At 43.0% G+C, this 12,806-nt stretch overlaps 1 protein-coding gene across 1 annotated transcript in view; it reads left to right on the top strand.

Moving 5' to 3' along the window:
* SMARCC1 (SWI/SNF related, matrix associated, actin dependent regulator of chromatin subfamily c member 1) overlaps positions 1-12,806 on the top strand; it is a 163,050-nt gene that overhangs the window by 115,996 nt on the left and 34,248 nt on the right. The window contains exons 23-24 of the mRNA XM_026500714.4: positions 891-1,005; positions 1,889-2,043. Coding sequence (XP_026356499.1) covers positions 891-1,005; positions 1,889-2,043 — 270 coding nt within the window. The remainder of the gene's footprint in view (positions 1-890; positions 1,006-1,888; positions 2,044-12,806) is intronic.

The raw sequence follows: 12,806 nt of genomic DNA, 5'->3' as shown, positions 1-12,806 counted from the left end.
ATATAACCTTGTATGTCAACTATACTCAATGAGAAAAAGGTAAGGTGAGGAGCACATGATGAGCATTCATTCACTATATGAGTGAACATATACAAGCTGGGATTTAAGGTCTTGATTGCATGTGTTGTTTTAAAATTGTATATAGATGAGGATGAGGATAATAGTAAAACTATAGTTCTTATACTGTTCTAAATATTATGCTTTATACTTTACACTTATGCCTTTATTAATACATCTGGTTCCTAAACAGTCTCATCAAGTCAGTGATAACCTCTTCATTTTATAGACAATGTTACATGATTTGTCTGAGGTCACAGGGATTTCAAAATCCATAAACGAAACCAAATTCCGACCGGAGGAGTTGAAGTTTTTAGTCCCCAGAGCATAATCACTGATGCCCTGTTGTGGCTCTTCCCAAAAACCATTAGCAAATGACTGTATTAAAGGGCTTTGTCAGCTTTTTTATTTTGGCAGCATTCCATCTTGCTTCTCTGTTGATCAGTTTAAATGCCCTTGGCCTTTTGGACAGGTAGTCGATAATTCATTTGTTTATTTTTGAAGCCTGTCTCTCTTTAACCAGTGAGTAATATGCATGAATTTCCATGACATCCTTTGGACACTGTGACCTGGCTTTATAGCAGAGGGCAGAGAGGGCAGGGACTGTGTGTTTTGGAGGCATATTGACATGTGAGCACTCAGGTGTTGAGGAAGTGAAAGGTATTTCTTTGAATTTATTAATTTGCTTTCCAGCTCTTCTCTCTAAGGCCCTTCTGAACCTACTTCATTTCCTGCCAAAAATAGTAGAGGCTTTTGTTACTCTAAGGTAATGTCACTTGTCGAAGGACTGTTTCTGCTCACTCTTCTGTTCTCTTCTTTTGTACCCCTTTCAGGCAGAAAACAAAGGGGAAAATGAAACAGACGAAGGCGAGAAAGCACAAGACGGAGAAAATGAAAAAAATAGTGAGAAGGAGCAGGACAGTGAAGTTAGTGAGGATACCAAATCAGGTAATTTGACGAAACTCTTTAAGACTTGATTTTTTATATATTTATTTATTTTAAAGATTTTATTTATTTGAGGGAAAGCTAGAGGAGGGGCAGAGAAAGAAGGAGAGAATCTCAAGCAGACTCCCCACTGAGTGTGGAGCCCAGCTCGGGACTTGGTCTCATGATGCTGAGATCATGACCTGAGCCAAAATCAAGAGTTGGATGCTTAATCAGCTGAGCCACCCAGGCACCCCACCCCCTCTTTAGACTTCATTATGTAAAACTGAAAAGCACTGGAGAAGTGCGGCCAGTTTAATTATGCAGAAATATTTCCTTACCTGTTCTGGGTTTGTTTCTTAATGTAACAGTAAATGTGCATTAGAGTTTGAGTTTTATTTTGCTCCCCCAGGGCTAATGCTCGTGGCTGCCTTGTGTCCGTAGCATGTAGACGGACAAGTTGTTCAGTGTGACTGAAGTCACCACACAGACCTGCCCTTTTAGTCTCTGAATCTGAGCTGGTGGCTCCATCGTGCCCATCTCAGAAGGCTTGCGGAAGTGCTTTGTTCTCAGCTTCTGATTTCCTGCAGACCCCAGGGTTTCCCGGAGCATTGCATTGACCGATCTTGTTCGTCTTTGGGCTCAGTTCCATTTATATCTTCAGGAGCTACACAGAAAGCTTAGAGAAATGAAGGGGAGACAAAGTGTACTATTTAGAAAATCCGTCTCAGATAGAGGTGCAGTTACATGCATGGAATGAGTCTGCAAAAATCTTAAAAAGAAGGCGGCGGCGGCACTGAGATCTCTTTGTAACCGCAGTCCTAGTTTGTCATGTGGCGGAGGTGAGAAGTACCGTGGCTTATTGAGGCTGGGCACACTGGTAATAAAGCTTTCTGATTTCTTTCAGAAGAAAAGGAAACTGAAGAGAACAAGGAACTCACTGATTCTTGTAAAGAAAGAGAAAGTGATCTCGGGAAGAAGAAAGTAGAACACGAAATTTCCGAAGGAAATGTGGCCACGGCCGCAGCAGCTGCTCTCGCCTCAGCTGCAACCAAAGCCAAGGTTTGCGCTCAGAGCCCCTGCCAGGCTCCCTTCAGCCCTGAATGGTCGCCTTGTTTGCAGTTATTGGGAACGTTAGTACAAAGAGCCTTGCACCCAACATGAGATGACTGCTTGACCGGCATTTCTAGGTTAAGAATTCTCGGGCAGGAGGAGGGGGCGGGGGAGGGGGTGCGAGTCACAGATCTGATCTTGAAGCTGGGGGCGGGGGGGGGGGGGGTGCTGCCTTCCTGGCGTTCCTTGTGCTGCTCCGCGCTCAGCTTTCGGCTCGTGGACACTGCAGGGATGGGGGGCAGAACTTAAAGTCCCTCACATTGGCCTGCAGAACTTGTTTCGGACTATTGTTCCAATTTCTGCTCTATTGAAATGTTTGTGATTTTTAAGACAAAAATCTGTTTCCTTGTATAAATACTTCACCCTGCTCTTACAGACTGAAAGGAGAGAGGGGGACCTAAAATAACTCTTTTTCTTCTTGAATTTGCCAGCTTTTCTGGGGGTGGTTTTCTCTATTTATAACCTAGTATTGGCTTCACGGCATATTTAAGAAGAAAGGAGAATGTTATTTTCCCCACTTTGTGTTAATTTAGCATTTTAAAGCCTTCCAGGCATGAGTATGTGAAGTTTTAAAAAAAAACCTTTTCACCTCTTCTCCATCTTACCCTCCGAAGTAGTTTCCTTCCATTGTAGGTTCCCACGTTTTGAACAGTATTTACTGGAACATACCTAATCGTTTTATCTTGAGCTGTTCTTAATCCATTGGTAAAGATATTCTTTCATGGTCTTTAATACCCACAGACTGTTCTGCTGCAGACTACTTCTCCAAGTGTTTAATCTGTGATGCATGATTTATAACAGACCCACAGATGACCCAGTTCAAACCACAGGACCTCCATTTTGAGTGCCCACCATTGGGTGTGGGTGCCACCCGTGAGGAGGAGGGGTGTAGCCAGTCCGTCCAGACGGCCACCGCAGTAGCTGGAGGTCCTGCGTGTTCAGACTTCCAGGCTCTTCCAAGGATGCCTCCTGATCTTCATGGTGATTTAGTTGCAGTATTAGGTATTCTCTCTCCTCTCCCTTCCCCTACCTCTGGGGACTACTGAGGGGCACCCTTGACGAAGTGAGTACTTCTCTGGACACCAGTTTGACCGTGGTTTCACATTTGTTCCGTTTTGTTCCTTCAGCTGAAGCAGTTTTTGGAGCCTCTCTTTCTTCTGCCAGGTTGGACTCTCTGGCATCTCATTGTCTGTGAGCTGAGTTCTCGTGGTTCAGGCTATCACCAGGGACCTTAAGGGCTGCCTTGGGCCTATTTCACAAATGAGCTGGGGGCCAGGAGGGCTTCTGTCCTTCGTGACTTTTTTTTTTTTTTTTTAAGATTTTATATATTTATTTGACAGAGATAGACAGCCAGCGAGAGAGGGAACACAAGCAGGGGGTGTGGGAGAGGAAGAAGCAGGCTCATAGCGGAGGAGCCTAATGTGGGGCTCGATCCCATAACGCCGGGATCACGCCCTGAGCCGAAGGCAGACGCTTAACCGCTGTGCCACCCAGGCGCCCCTGTCCTTTGTGACTTTTATCAGGAGACAGCACACCATCCCCCAGTCTTCAGATACGCAGCCTGCGGTCCTCTCTGTCTCCTCTCATTTTTTCCACTTTCCACGGCTGCTGAGCCACCAAATCCTTCCTGGTGTGGTCGTGCCCCTGGTGATGCCCAGCCCTTTCACTACTCCCTTAGGCTGGCCTCCCATCATCTGTTGCCTGGCTCTTTCAGCCCATTCTCTGTTTTCAGAGGAATCTTTCTCATTTTTTAATTTTCCATTGAAGTATAACTTACATTTGAATAAGTCTATTGAATATACGTCTACAGCTAGTGAATTTGTCGCAGACTGAGCCCACCTCTGGGCTCACAGACAACACCCACATCAAGCAGTATAACATTCCCAGCCTTCCAGAAGATTCCTCATATTCCCTTCCAGTTACTGTGCTGCCCCCCCCCCCCCGAAAGAATGGTTTCTAGCCTATTTCTTAATGCCATGGATTACTTCCTGCTTTTTTGACTTCATATAAATGGAATTATACAGTATGCAGAAAAATCTTTAAAAATACAAACAGGAACATGATACTTCCTTAAATAAGCTCCCTAACTCTTTCAGGCAAAAATTTCAAACTCTTTAGTGTGGAATTTACGAGTTTTTCATGCGCAGGACCCTTCTCTGTTCTCAAGCATCATTTCTTGCCTGTTTGACCTGAACTGTTTCTTGCAGTTCTCCTGGACAGAAGCCACTATGACCTCTCCAGCTGGGCTGTTTTGGGCCCACTTCCCTCTCACAAAGATGTTTCTCTCCCTTGCCCTCCTGTTGTCTCTTCTCCCTCTGCCGCTGTGTCTCCTTCACTGTAGGTTGCCAGAGAAGGAACTAAAATGGTAGACTCCATAAAACATCTTACAGATGCTTCATGATGTTTTCATGGTGGATGAAACCATCATGGCGTCATAGCTGTAAAAGTGTGCAGCTTCAGGCACAAAAGTTTGTGTATTGTGCATGGCTGACTGCCTTGCCACAGCTGTTTGGTTCCTTTACTGCAGAGAAACTGCTTTTATGGATCAGTTGCCCTGGTCCTTCGATACTCTGTACGAGGCTTAGAAGAGTCCAAAGAACATTTCCCTTCCAGATCACTGAATTTTCACTCCCTCATCCTCTCTCCCTCTTATTGCTGATAACGGGGAACTTAGATCGTTATTCTCATGACAGCTGCGTTTTCCCCAGATCTGTGAGTGATACACATGTGTGTGATGCATGACTTGGCACGTTTGAGCTGTTGAATGCCACTTACAGCTGGGTCTCATGCATTTCACAGCACACATAATCATCTTGGTGCTACATGGGAATTAAGGGTAAGGAATTCACTGAAATGACTGTAATTAGTACAGCCTATCTAGCCAATCCAAGTTTTCTCTTATTCTCTTTTTGTTCTTCTGTATCTATAAACAGCTTTGTTATTAAGAGTTTTCCTTGATACATTTTAATTGTTTGTCACACTGACATGGAGTGGTAATTATAGGTTCTGAATCTAGCTCCACAACACACAGGGAGGGTGGGCATGCTTTCTGGCTCTTCCCCATCCTTGCCATATGAGGGACTCGTTGGTAGCATATCCATTTCTTCGTTGCACCTACTGACAAGCTGTGAATTGACCCACCTGAAGAGTGGTGTGTGGGTGTGAGAAGGAACGCCATTGGCTGGGTGCTCTATATCCTTTCCATCTGGGTGCTTAGGTTTAGCTGGAAGGAAGAGTCCAGAACTATTGCTGGAATAAACCAGAAATCCCCCAAACTAGAATATGTTCTCTTTTTTTTCAGCAGCAGGAGGATTCAGTTCTTCCAAGATAGCAGAGATCACATTTTCTTAAGACCACAGACATTTTCTTCAGATTGATTCTGTCACCATCCCATGTCCGTGTACCTTGAAATGGCTAAAGTAGGTTTGTCTTCAAGGTTACCGGGTGTTAGTTCTATAGTAACAGGAAGATTCTTTCTCACCCCCAGTGACACCTCTTGCTCCCTTTTGCCTGAAATTCTCTTGAGATAGAAAATCTTTCATTGTACATTGTAGTCCTAAGGCTTTACCAGAGTAAGTGTTGACTGAAATCAATTGATAGTATGTGCATTGATCATTGGAACCATATCTTTTTACTTGATACTGTGAAGAGAAGACAGAAGGAAAAATTGACCTATTTGATCATTTTGCCTACAGTTCCCTCTCTTCACTTTCATCCTTATGTGACTAAACAGAGCCTACTCTTGTTCTACTACTTGAAATCCGTACTTTATTATATAAAATTCACCTCAATTCTATTACAACCAGCTAACCTCTTTGTTATCATTAATCTTTTTGTGGTTGTTTCTCCACATAGCATACTTCTGGGGCACACCCCCAGACCTCATCATTCTTAAGTTCCATAAAGCCAGTATGTGAAGAGATGGGTGTTCCCTGCAGCCCTTCTTGGGAAGGTCCTGGTCATTACTGCGGCCAGACCTTTGGGAATCCGCAGCCTGAGCATCAGCAGTGCTCTTGTCCCAGTTGACCGTGGCTGTGTACCCACCACAAAACCTGGCAGCTTAAGAACATCATCACTTTATTGTATCTTACCATTTTTGTGAGTGAGAAGCTCAGGCTGACTTAGCTGGAAAAGTCGTGCTCTGCATGGCTTTGGCTGGGCTGTGAGGGGGGACCAGGGGTGGCTGTACCACGGGACTGGCTGGCATCACCGTCTCCACACAGCTCATCTACAAAGTCATCTTGGGCTTCTTCATATTAGGGTGGTATCACAAGAGTTGGAAGCTTATAACTTTACGAGAAGAGTGTCCCAAGCAATGAGAATGGGAACCTATCAGTGTCTTACAGCTTGGGCCCCCAACCTAGTACTGTATGACCTCAACCCAGCTCTACCAGTCAAAAGTTCTGTGCAGATTCAAGGTGCGGGGATCGTTGACCACACCTCTAGATGGAAGGCATGCCACCTTAACCCCCGCAGTCTGCCCTCTGGTCACAAATTACCCACAGTTCTCCTGGTTGAAAAGTAAACAACACTCCATTGTCTCATATTTATGATACCAGGCTAAAGCTGGGGGTCTGAGATCTTCTCTAAATCAAGTACAGATGTGAAGCTCCTTAGGAATGGTCTTTCAGGTACAGCTCCTTGCATGTTGGTCTTCTCAGTTGGAAGAACTTGAGGACTGACTAACAGTGGTGGGACACATAGAGAAAAACTGCACTTACGTTCAAGAAAGGTGAAAATGGGAGGCACCAAGAGAGCACTCGTGGTTCAAGGCAACTTTCAAATCTAGTCAGGTGCACATTTCCAGGGTCTTTATTCACCGGGGCCCAGTCCTGCCCCTTATGACTTATTCTTTGCAGCTTTCAACTTGGCCCTTTGGGCTTTGGATTCTGCCTTCTGAGTCATTTTCCTTTTCCATTAAAAAAGCAGCCCAGTTTTGCTGCGAAGGGGCTTTCTTGACCTGCAGTAAGAGTCCCAGAAGAAAAGGAGAGAGTGAAAGAGGCAGAGGGGGAAGAAAGAAATTATGGCTGATTGAAAACTCCAAACTTGAATGAAAACATTAGTTTATGGTAATATAGAATATAGGAGACATGTTCTTAAAGATACATAGAGGTCCTCCCATCTAGTAGAGAGAGTCTAAGAGGTTGGCATACCCTTACGATTCTTAGAAATCCTACCATGTACTTGGTTCAGGAGCTCTTACACACACACCTTGATCTGTTTACTCTGAGGTCATGATTAACATGTAGTGCCCTGGAATTTATCTTTGTCCTGAAGCCATTTTCTAGTTTCAGATCCTTTCTGGGAGCAACTAGAGATGAGAAACCATTCTTTTTTCAAATCCTGCTCTGTTTGCTCTCAGTTGTCTGGGAGATTTCTGACTCTAATAATTATGGCCTGGACTGAATAGTTCCTTCTTTGGTTCCTTTCTCTTCTGGCTGCTTGTAATAAAATACCTAGAGGATGTTTATGTTTTGCCTGGAAATCACTCCAGCCAGATCCGTAAGTTCATTAATAACCCTTTGTACTGTCCACATCACTAGAAGTGACAATGTTTCCCGACTTTGTGCTGTTAATATAATAAAGATTGACTTCTCCCCACCTCCAGTAACCTCTCCGTCTTAAAGCTCTCGCCAGTGGTTTTCTTTTTCTTTTTTTTTTTTTTTCTTAAAGATTTTATTTATATATGTGACAGAGAGACAGCCAGCGAGAGAGGGAACATAGCAGGGGAGTGGGAGAGGAAGAAGCAGGCTCCTAGCAGAGAAGCCCGATGTGGGACTCGATCCTGGAACGCCGGGATCACGCCCTGAGCCGAAGGCAGACGCTTAACGACTGCGCTACCCAGGCGCCCCCTCGCCAGTGGTTTTCTTAAGGTCCTTTCACCCTGTGCCCACTGCGTGATCCAAAGCCACACTGAAGGTTTTTGATAAAACAGCACCCCATTTCCAGATACCAAGTTTCTCTTCCCCAAACAAGACTTCGTAGTTAGAAAAAAGAAGACCAAACAACCATTTTATTATATCTCATGATTGTGCAGAATTTGAGCCTAAACACCTGTGCAGTTTTGCTCCACGGGGTCATTAGTTGAATTGTAGTGGTACTCGCCTCATGGTAGGTTCATCTGGAGGGTCTGAGACAGATCCCTTCAAGTCCCAATCCTTGGCAAGGGTGGCTGGACCCTGTTCCCTCCTCATACAGTCTCATGGTTTCTCCCTGTGGTCTCTCCCTGTGGTCTCTGGAACATACTTATTATGTGGCACCTGGGGACTCCCAGAAGGAATGTTCCAAGGGACAGGACATGAAGTTCCCAAGCAGGGAGCTGGAAAATGGCACCACTGTTTTCTCTTGGGCAAGGCAGTTAGAGAGAAGCCTGTCTTGATTCCAGAGGAGGGATTATAGACCCTCCTTTCCATGGAAAGAAGGCCAGTGACTTTGTGGCCATCTTTAATCTACCACAAGTCCCTTCTAAGAATTCCCTGGGGAAGGTATCCACTAAAATATCAGTTCTAAATAGACATTTGTAGATAGCTATAAAAGGCCATTGGATTTCTAATTTAAATTTTTAATTCCAGCTCTGCCATTTACTTATCTCTTAACGTGAGGCAACTAAAATAAATTTTCTTTCTATTTATTTATTTATTTTTAATAATAATTTTGTTATGTTATGTTAGTCACCATACAGTACATCCTTAGTTTTGGATGTAGTATTCCATGATTCATTAAAATAAATTTTCTGAGCCTGTATCATTTTGTTTGAATCACAAGTCCTTTCTGATCTGCCTTTCTGACAAGATTATTATAAGAGTCAAATTAAATATATTTTTTAAAGATTTTATTTATTTGTCAGAGAGCACAAGCAGGGGGAGAGAGATAGGTAGTAGGAGAGGCAGGCTCCCCCCTGAGCAAGGAGCCCGAGGTGGGACTCGATCCCAGGACCCTGGGATCATCTCCTGAGCTGAAGGCAGGTGCTTAACTGACTGAACCACCCAGGCATCCCAAGAAACAAATTAAGTATTAAAAAAGCATTCTGTAAGCTGGAAAGTACCACATTTTGATTATTCATTAAACCAGTATCTGAGTGTCCATTATGTGCTGGACTCTGCTATAATGGTAGATTTATTTGGTACCAAAGAGATATGGATGGTGCCTACCTCTTAGGAACTCACAGTCAACCCACTAATCTTGAACATTATATTTTGGTTGAGCCATTAGGGTATACAGTTAGTCGTGAAGGAAAAAAATAACAAACTAAACTAAACATGTATAAGATGCTAGAAATGTCCCTTTAAGGAGTCAGTATCAAGTGAGATCTAGTTAGGGATTATGTACAATTTCATTTAATGTATATTGGAATGAAACTCTTACACATGCAATACATAAATTTATTCTACTTTTGCGTATTTAATTTTTACACAAGTCATGTTATAGATGGATTGCTGCTTTAGTAGATACTTAATCCCTAACAACAAAGATGTTTCCTCTGTTACGTCACGGATGATTTTTGAGTTTCTTGATCTCTTCCATCTCATAGAGGTGGAAACAAACCCACAGAAGTCAATGAGAAGCCCAAAGTTAGGTGACTAGTTGTAGAACCAAGATCAAAACCTACATCTGCAGACTTGGAGTCTGACTGTTCCCAACCAATGCAGAAACATAATCTGATAAAATCCTCCATTCTAATGAAAATGTTTTCAAACATTTTACAATTAAAAACCCAACAGCTAGCTCAAAAAATAAAGTACCTTTTTTTTTTGTTGTTCTCTTAATATGTCTGTGATTTAAGTTTCTGATTTTGAAGAACCAAAATATAACAGAAGAAAGAAGGAAACATCTAATACAGTGAAGTCCTCCCTGTCTCCATGTGTCGCCTTTCTTATTGGCCAGTTTTGTTTCTAGGCGAACTTTAGAACGGAGTTCAGTTCCCAGTTAACTGTGACCTTTGGTGAGATTATTAACTTTTCTAATCTTCAGTTTCTTTCTATATATAAAGAATTCTTTTCCAGCAGGTTATTATTAGAAGTAGAAGAAGTAGCATGAAAAGACAGCATGGTGTCTAGAATGTCATAAGTGCTTAATAAACCCCAATATTCCCCCTCAGTCCAGTAATGTATTTCACAAGTTAACTCTCACTTTTACCTGCTCAGATTTTTTTTTTTTTAAAGCAGACGTGAGTGGTATTTGGGTCCATTAACAACTTTTGTCCATTGCTTCATAACGTTTACCTAGTCACTTCAAGGCCCTATGAAGGCTTTGTAATTTCCTGCAGAATCTACTTCTGATAAGCCTTTGTGACTTCTCTGAATTGACTCAGTACATGTATGTCACCAAATCTGTACAGTCGCATAATTTCTTAGAGTCTTGGTAGCAGGATGTATGCCATTCTGTAAAGCATACTACTTTCTTGCCTTCTCCCAAGTGCAAAAGAAACTTATGCCAGTAAAAATAAGGACAGTCCTAGACGTTAAATCAAAAAAGAGGCTCTTCCCCTAGATCTAGAAGTGCAGGAGATGGAGAAATGGCATATTAACACATTCATTAGGATACAGTCAGCAAAATTAAGAAAGTGAAGCAATGCAAGGGACCAGGCCATTTCTTTCAGAGAAACCTGTTGCATTCCTCCTCTTACAAATAAGGATCGCAAGATGGAGCAGAAGTGAAGGGGCAGTCATTGGTTTTAATAATTGTAGAAAGAAAATCAGAGCTAATATATAAACTAACATTATTACTAAGACCCGAAATATGAAAAAGCCACATTTGATGTGGAACATTAATTCTTTTCTCCTGTTTCCACTCAATCCAAACGTTATCAAGCTCACCAGTGAACAGTCTTACACTTGGTAAGGGGTAATTTTGATACCTATTAAAACTTTTTCTTTAGAGGTCAGACTGAATAATTCTGTAACTCTTTAGTAGTAAACAAACTGCCGTAAGTAGTAAACAGACTTTCCCTAAGTCTTTTACTCAAATTTGTTTATTTTATTTTATTTTTTAAAGATTTTACTTATTTATTTGACAGAGAGAGACAGCCAGTGAGAGAGAGAACACAAGCAGGGGGAGTGGGAGAGGGAGAAGCAGACTCCCAGTGGAGCAGGGAGCCTGATGTGGGGCTTGATCCCAGGAACCTGGGATCATGCCCTGAGCCACCCAGGCACCCCTCAAATTTGTTTCTTTAGTTTGAAGGCCACGGGTTTTTCATCTGTCACTCCACAAAGCGCCCACGTTCACTTGTAGAGATTTCTGGTGGTTTCTTAACCTTGAGCACAGGTGAATTCTAGGCTTTTGATAAAGGCTGCCTCTTCTCCCTGCTCTCTACTCTCCACCTCATGTCCTTGTTTCCTCCCTCTCTCAAATTACCAAGCATGCAAAGCATGGGGTTTCCCCAGGCCTTGGCCCTAGGTAGTGAAAGTTAGGTGAATAGATAGAGTTGCGGTAAGTGTTGTCATGGAGCCCGTGGGAGCCATGATGCAGGGAAGCTGCCCAGAGGAAGTGATGCTTGATGCTGAGTTTGAAAAGACAGGTTGGAAGTGGTCCCGTGCAGGTAGAGGAGGGTCTTCCGACGAAGTGGGCTCCCAGGGCATACAGCTCACAGGTACGAGTCACCCACTGTGCTCCACGCACTGTTCGTACGTTGTGTGTGTCCTCACCACACCCCGATGTGGGTGCAGTTGTGTTCCGTTGTCACAAATGAGGAAACAGTCCCAGGGAGGCAGGGGAACTTCTAGGCCGTGGTTACATAGGCATACCTCGTTTTATGGTGCTTCACAGATAGCGCAGTTTTTTTTACAAATTGAAGGTTGGTGGCAATCCTGAGTTGATCAAGTCTGTCAGTGCCATTTTTCCAACAGCATTTGCTTACTTCCCGTCTCTGTATCACATTTTGGTGATTCTTGTAATATTTCAAACTTTTTCATTACTGAATTTCTTACGGTGATACGTGATCAGTGATTGCCACTTGCTGAAAGCTCAGATGGTGGTTAGTACTTTTTAGCCACAAAGCATTTTTTAATTAAGGTATATACATTTTTTTGAGGCATAATGCTATTGCATACTTAATAGACTTTACACGGTAATGTCAACATAACTTTTATATGCGCTGGGGAAACCAAAAAATTGATTTGCTTTGTTTCGTTACTGGTTTTATTGGGTGGTGTGGAACTGAACCTGCATTATCTCCAAGGTATTCCTGTACAGGCAGGAAGCACTCTGCCTGCCCTCTCCTGCGTTTTATTGACCTCTATGTGATGCGGCCTATCGGGAAAGAAGTAATGGACAGGGGTTGGCTTGGCAGAAAATTCTTACTATAAAAGGAGACACGGGGAATGCATAGGGAACTGTTAAAGCACATTCTAAATATCTGAGTAAGGGCTAACACTGGTCCAGTTTAAATTCTCAGCATAATTAAACCACACTTGATACATAAAGTAGCAAAATCACCTTTGCCTAGACAGCCACCTGTACAGTACCTCTCCTACCTCACACCTTGTATGTCATGTCACATTGAAGAGTTTTTAACCAGGTTTTTAATCCCTTTTCTGCCACATGATAGTTGTGTAGCCTTGAACAAGCTTTTTTTTTTTTTTTTTCCTTCCCACTTTTTGTTTGAAAGTAACTGTGGTTTGGGAGCGCCTGGCTCATTCGGTTAAGCGTCTGACTTCCGCTCAGGTTATGATCCAGGCATCTTGGGATTGAATCCCACGTCGGGCTTCCTGCTC

Source organism: Ursus arctos, unplaced genomic scaffold (genome assembly GCF_023065955.2).
Source record: "Ursus arctos isolate Adak ecotype North America unplaced genomic scaffold, UrsArc2.0 scaffold_14, whole genome shotgun sequence".
In the NCBI taxonomy this organism is placed as follows: Eukaryota; Metazoa; Chordata; class Mammalia; order Carnivora; family Ursidae; genus Ursus; species Ursus arctos.
The sequence above is the reverse complement of the archived record's forward strand: the minus strand, read 5'-3'. Positions and strand labels throughout refer to the sequence as shown.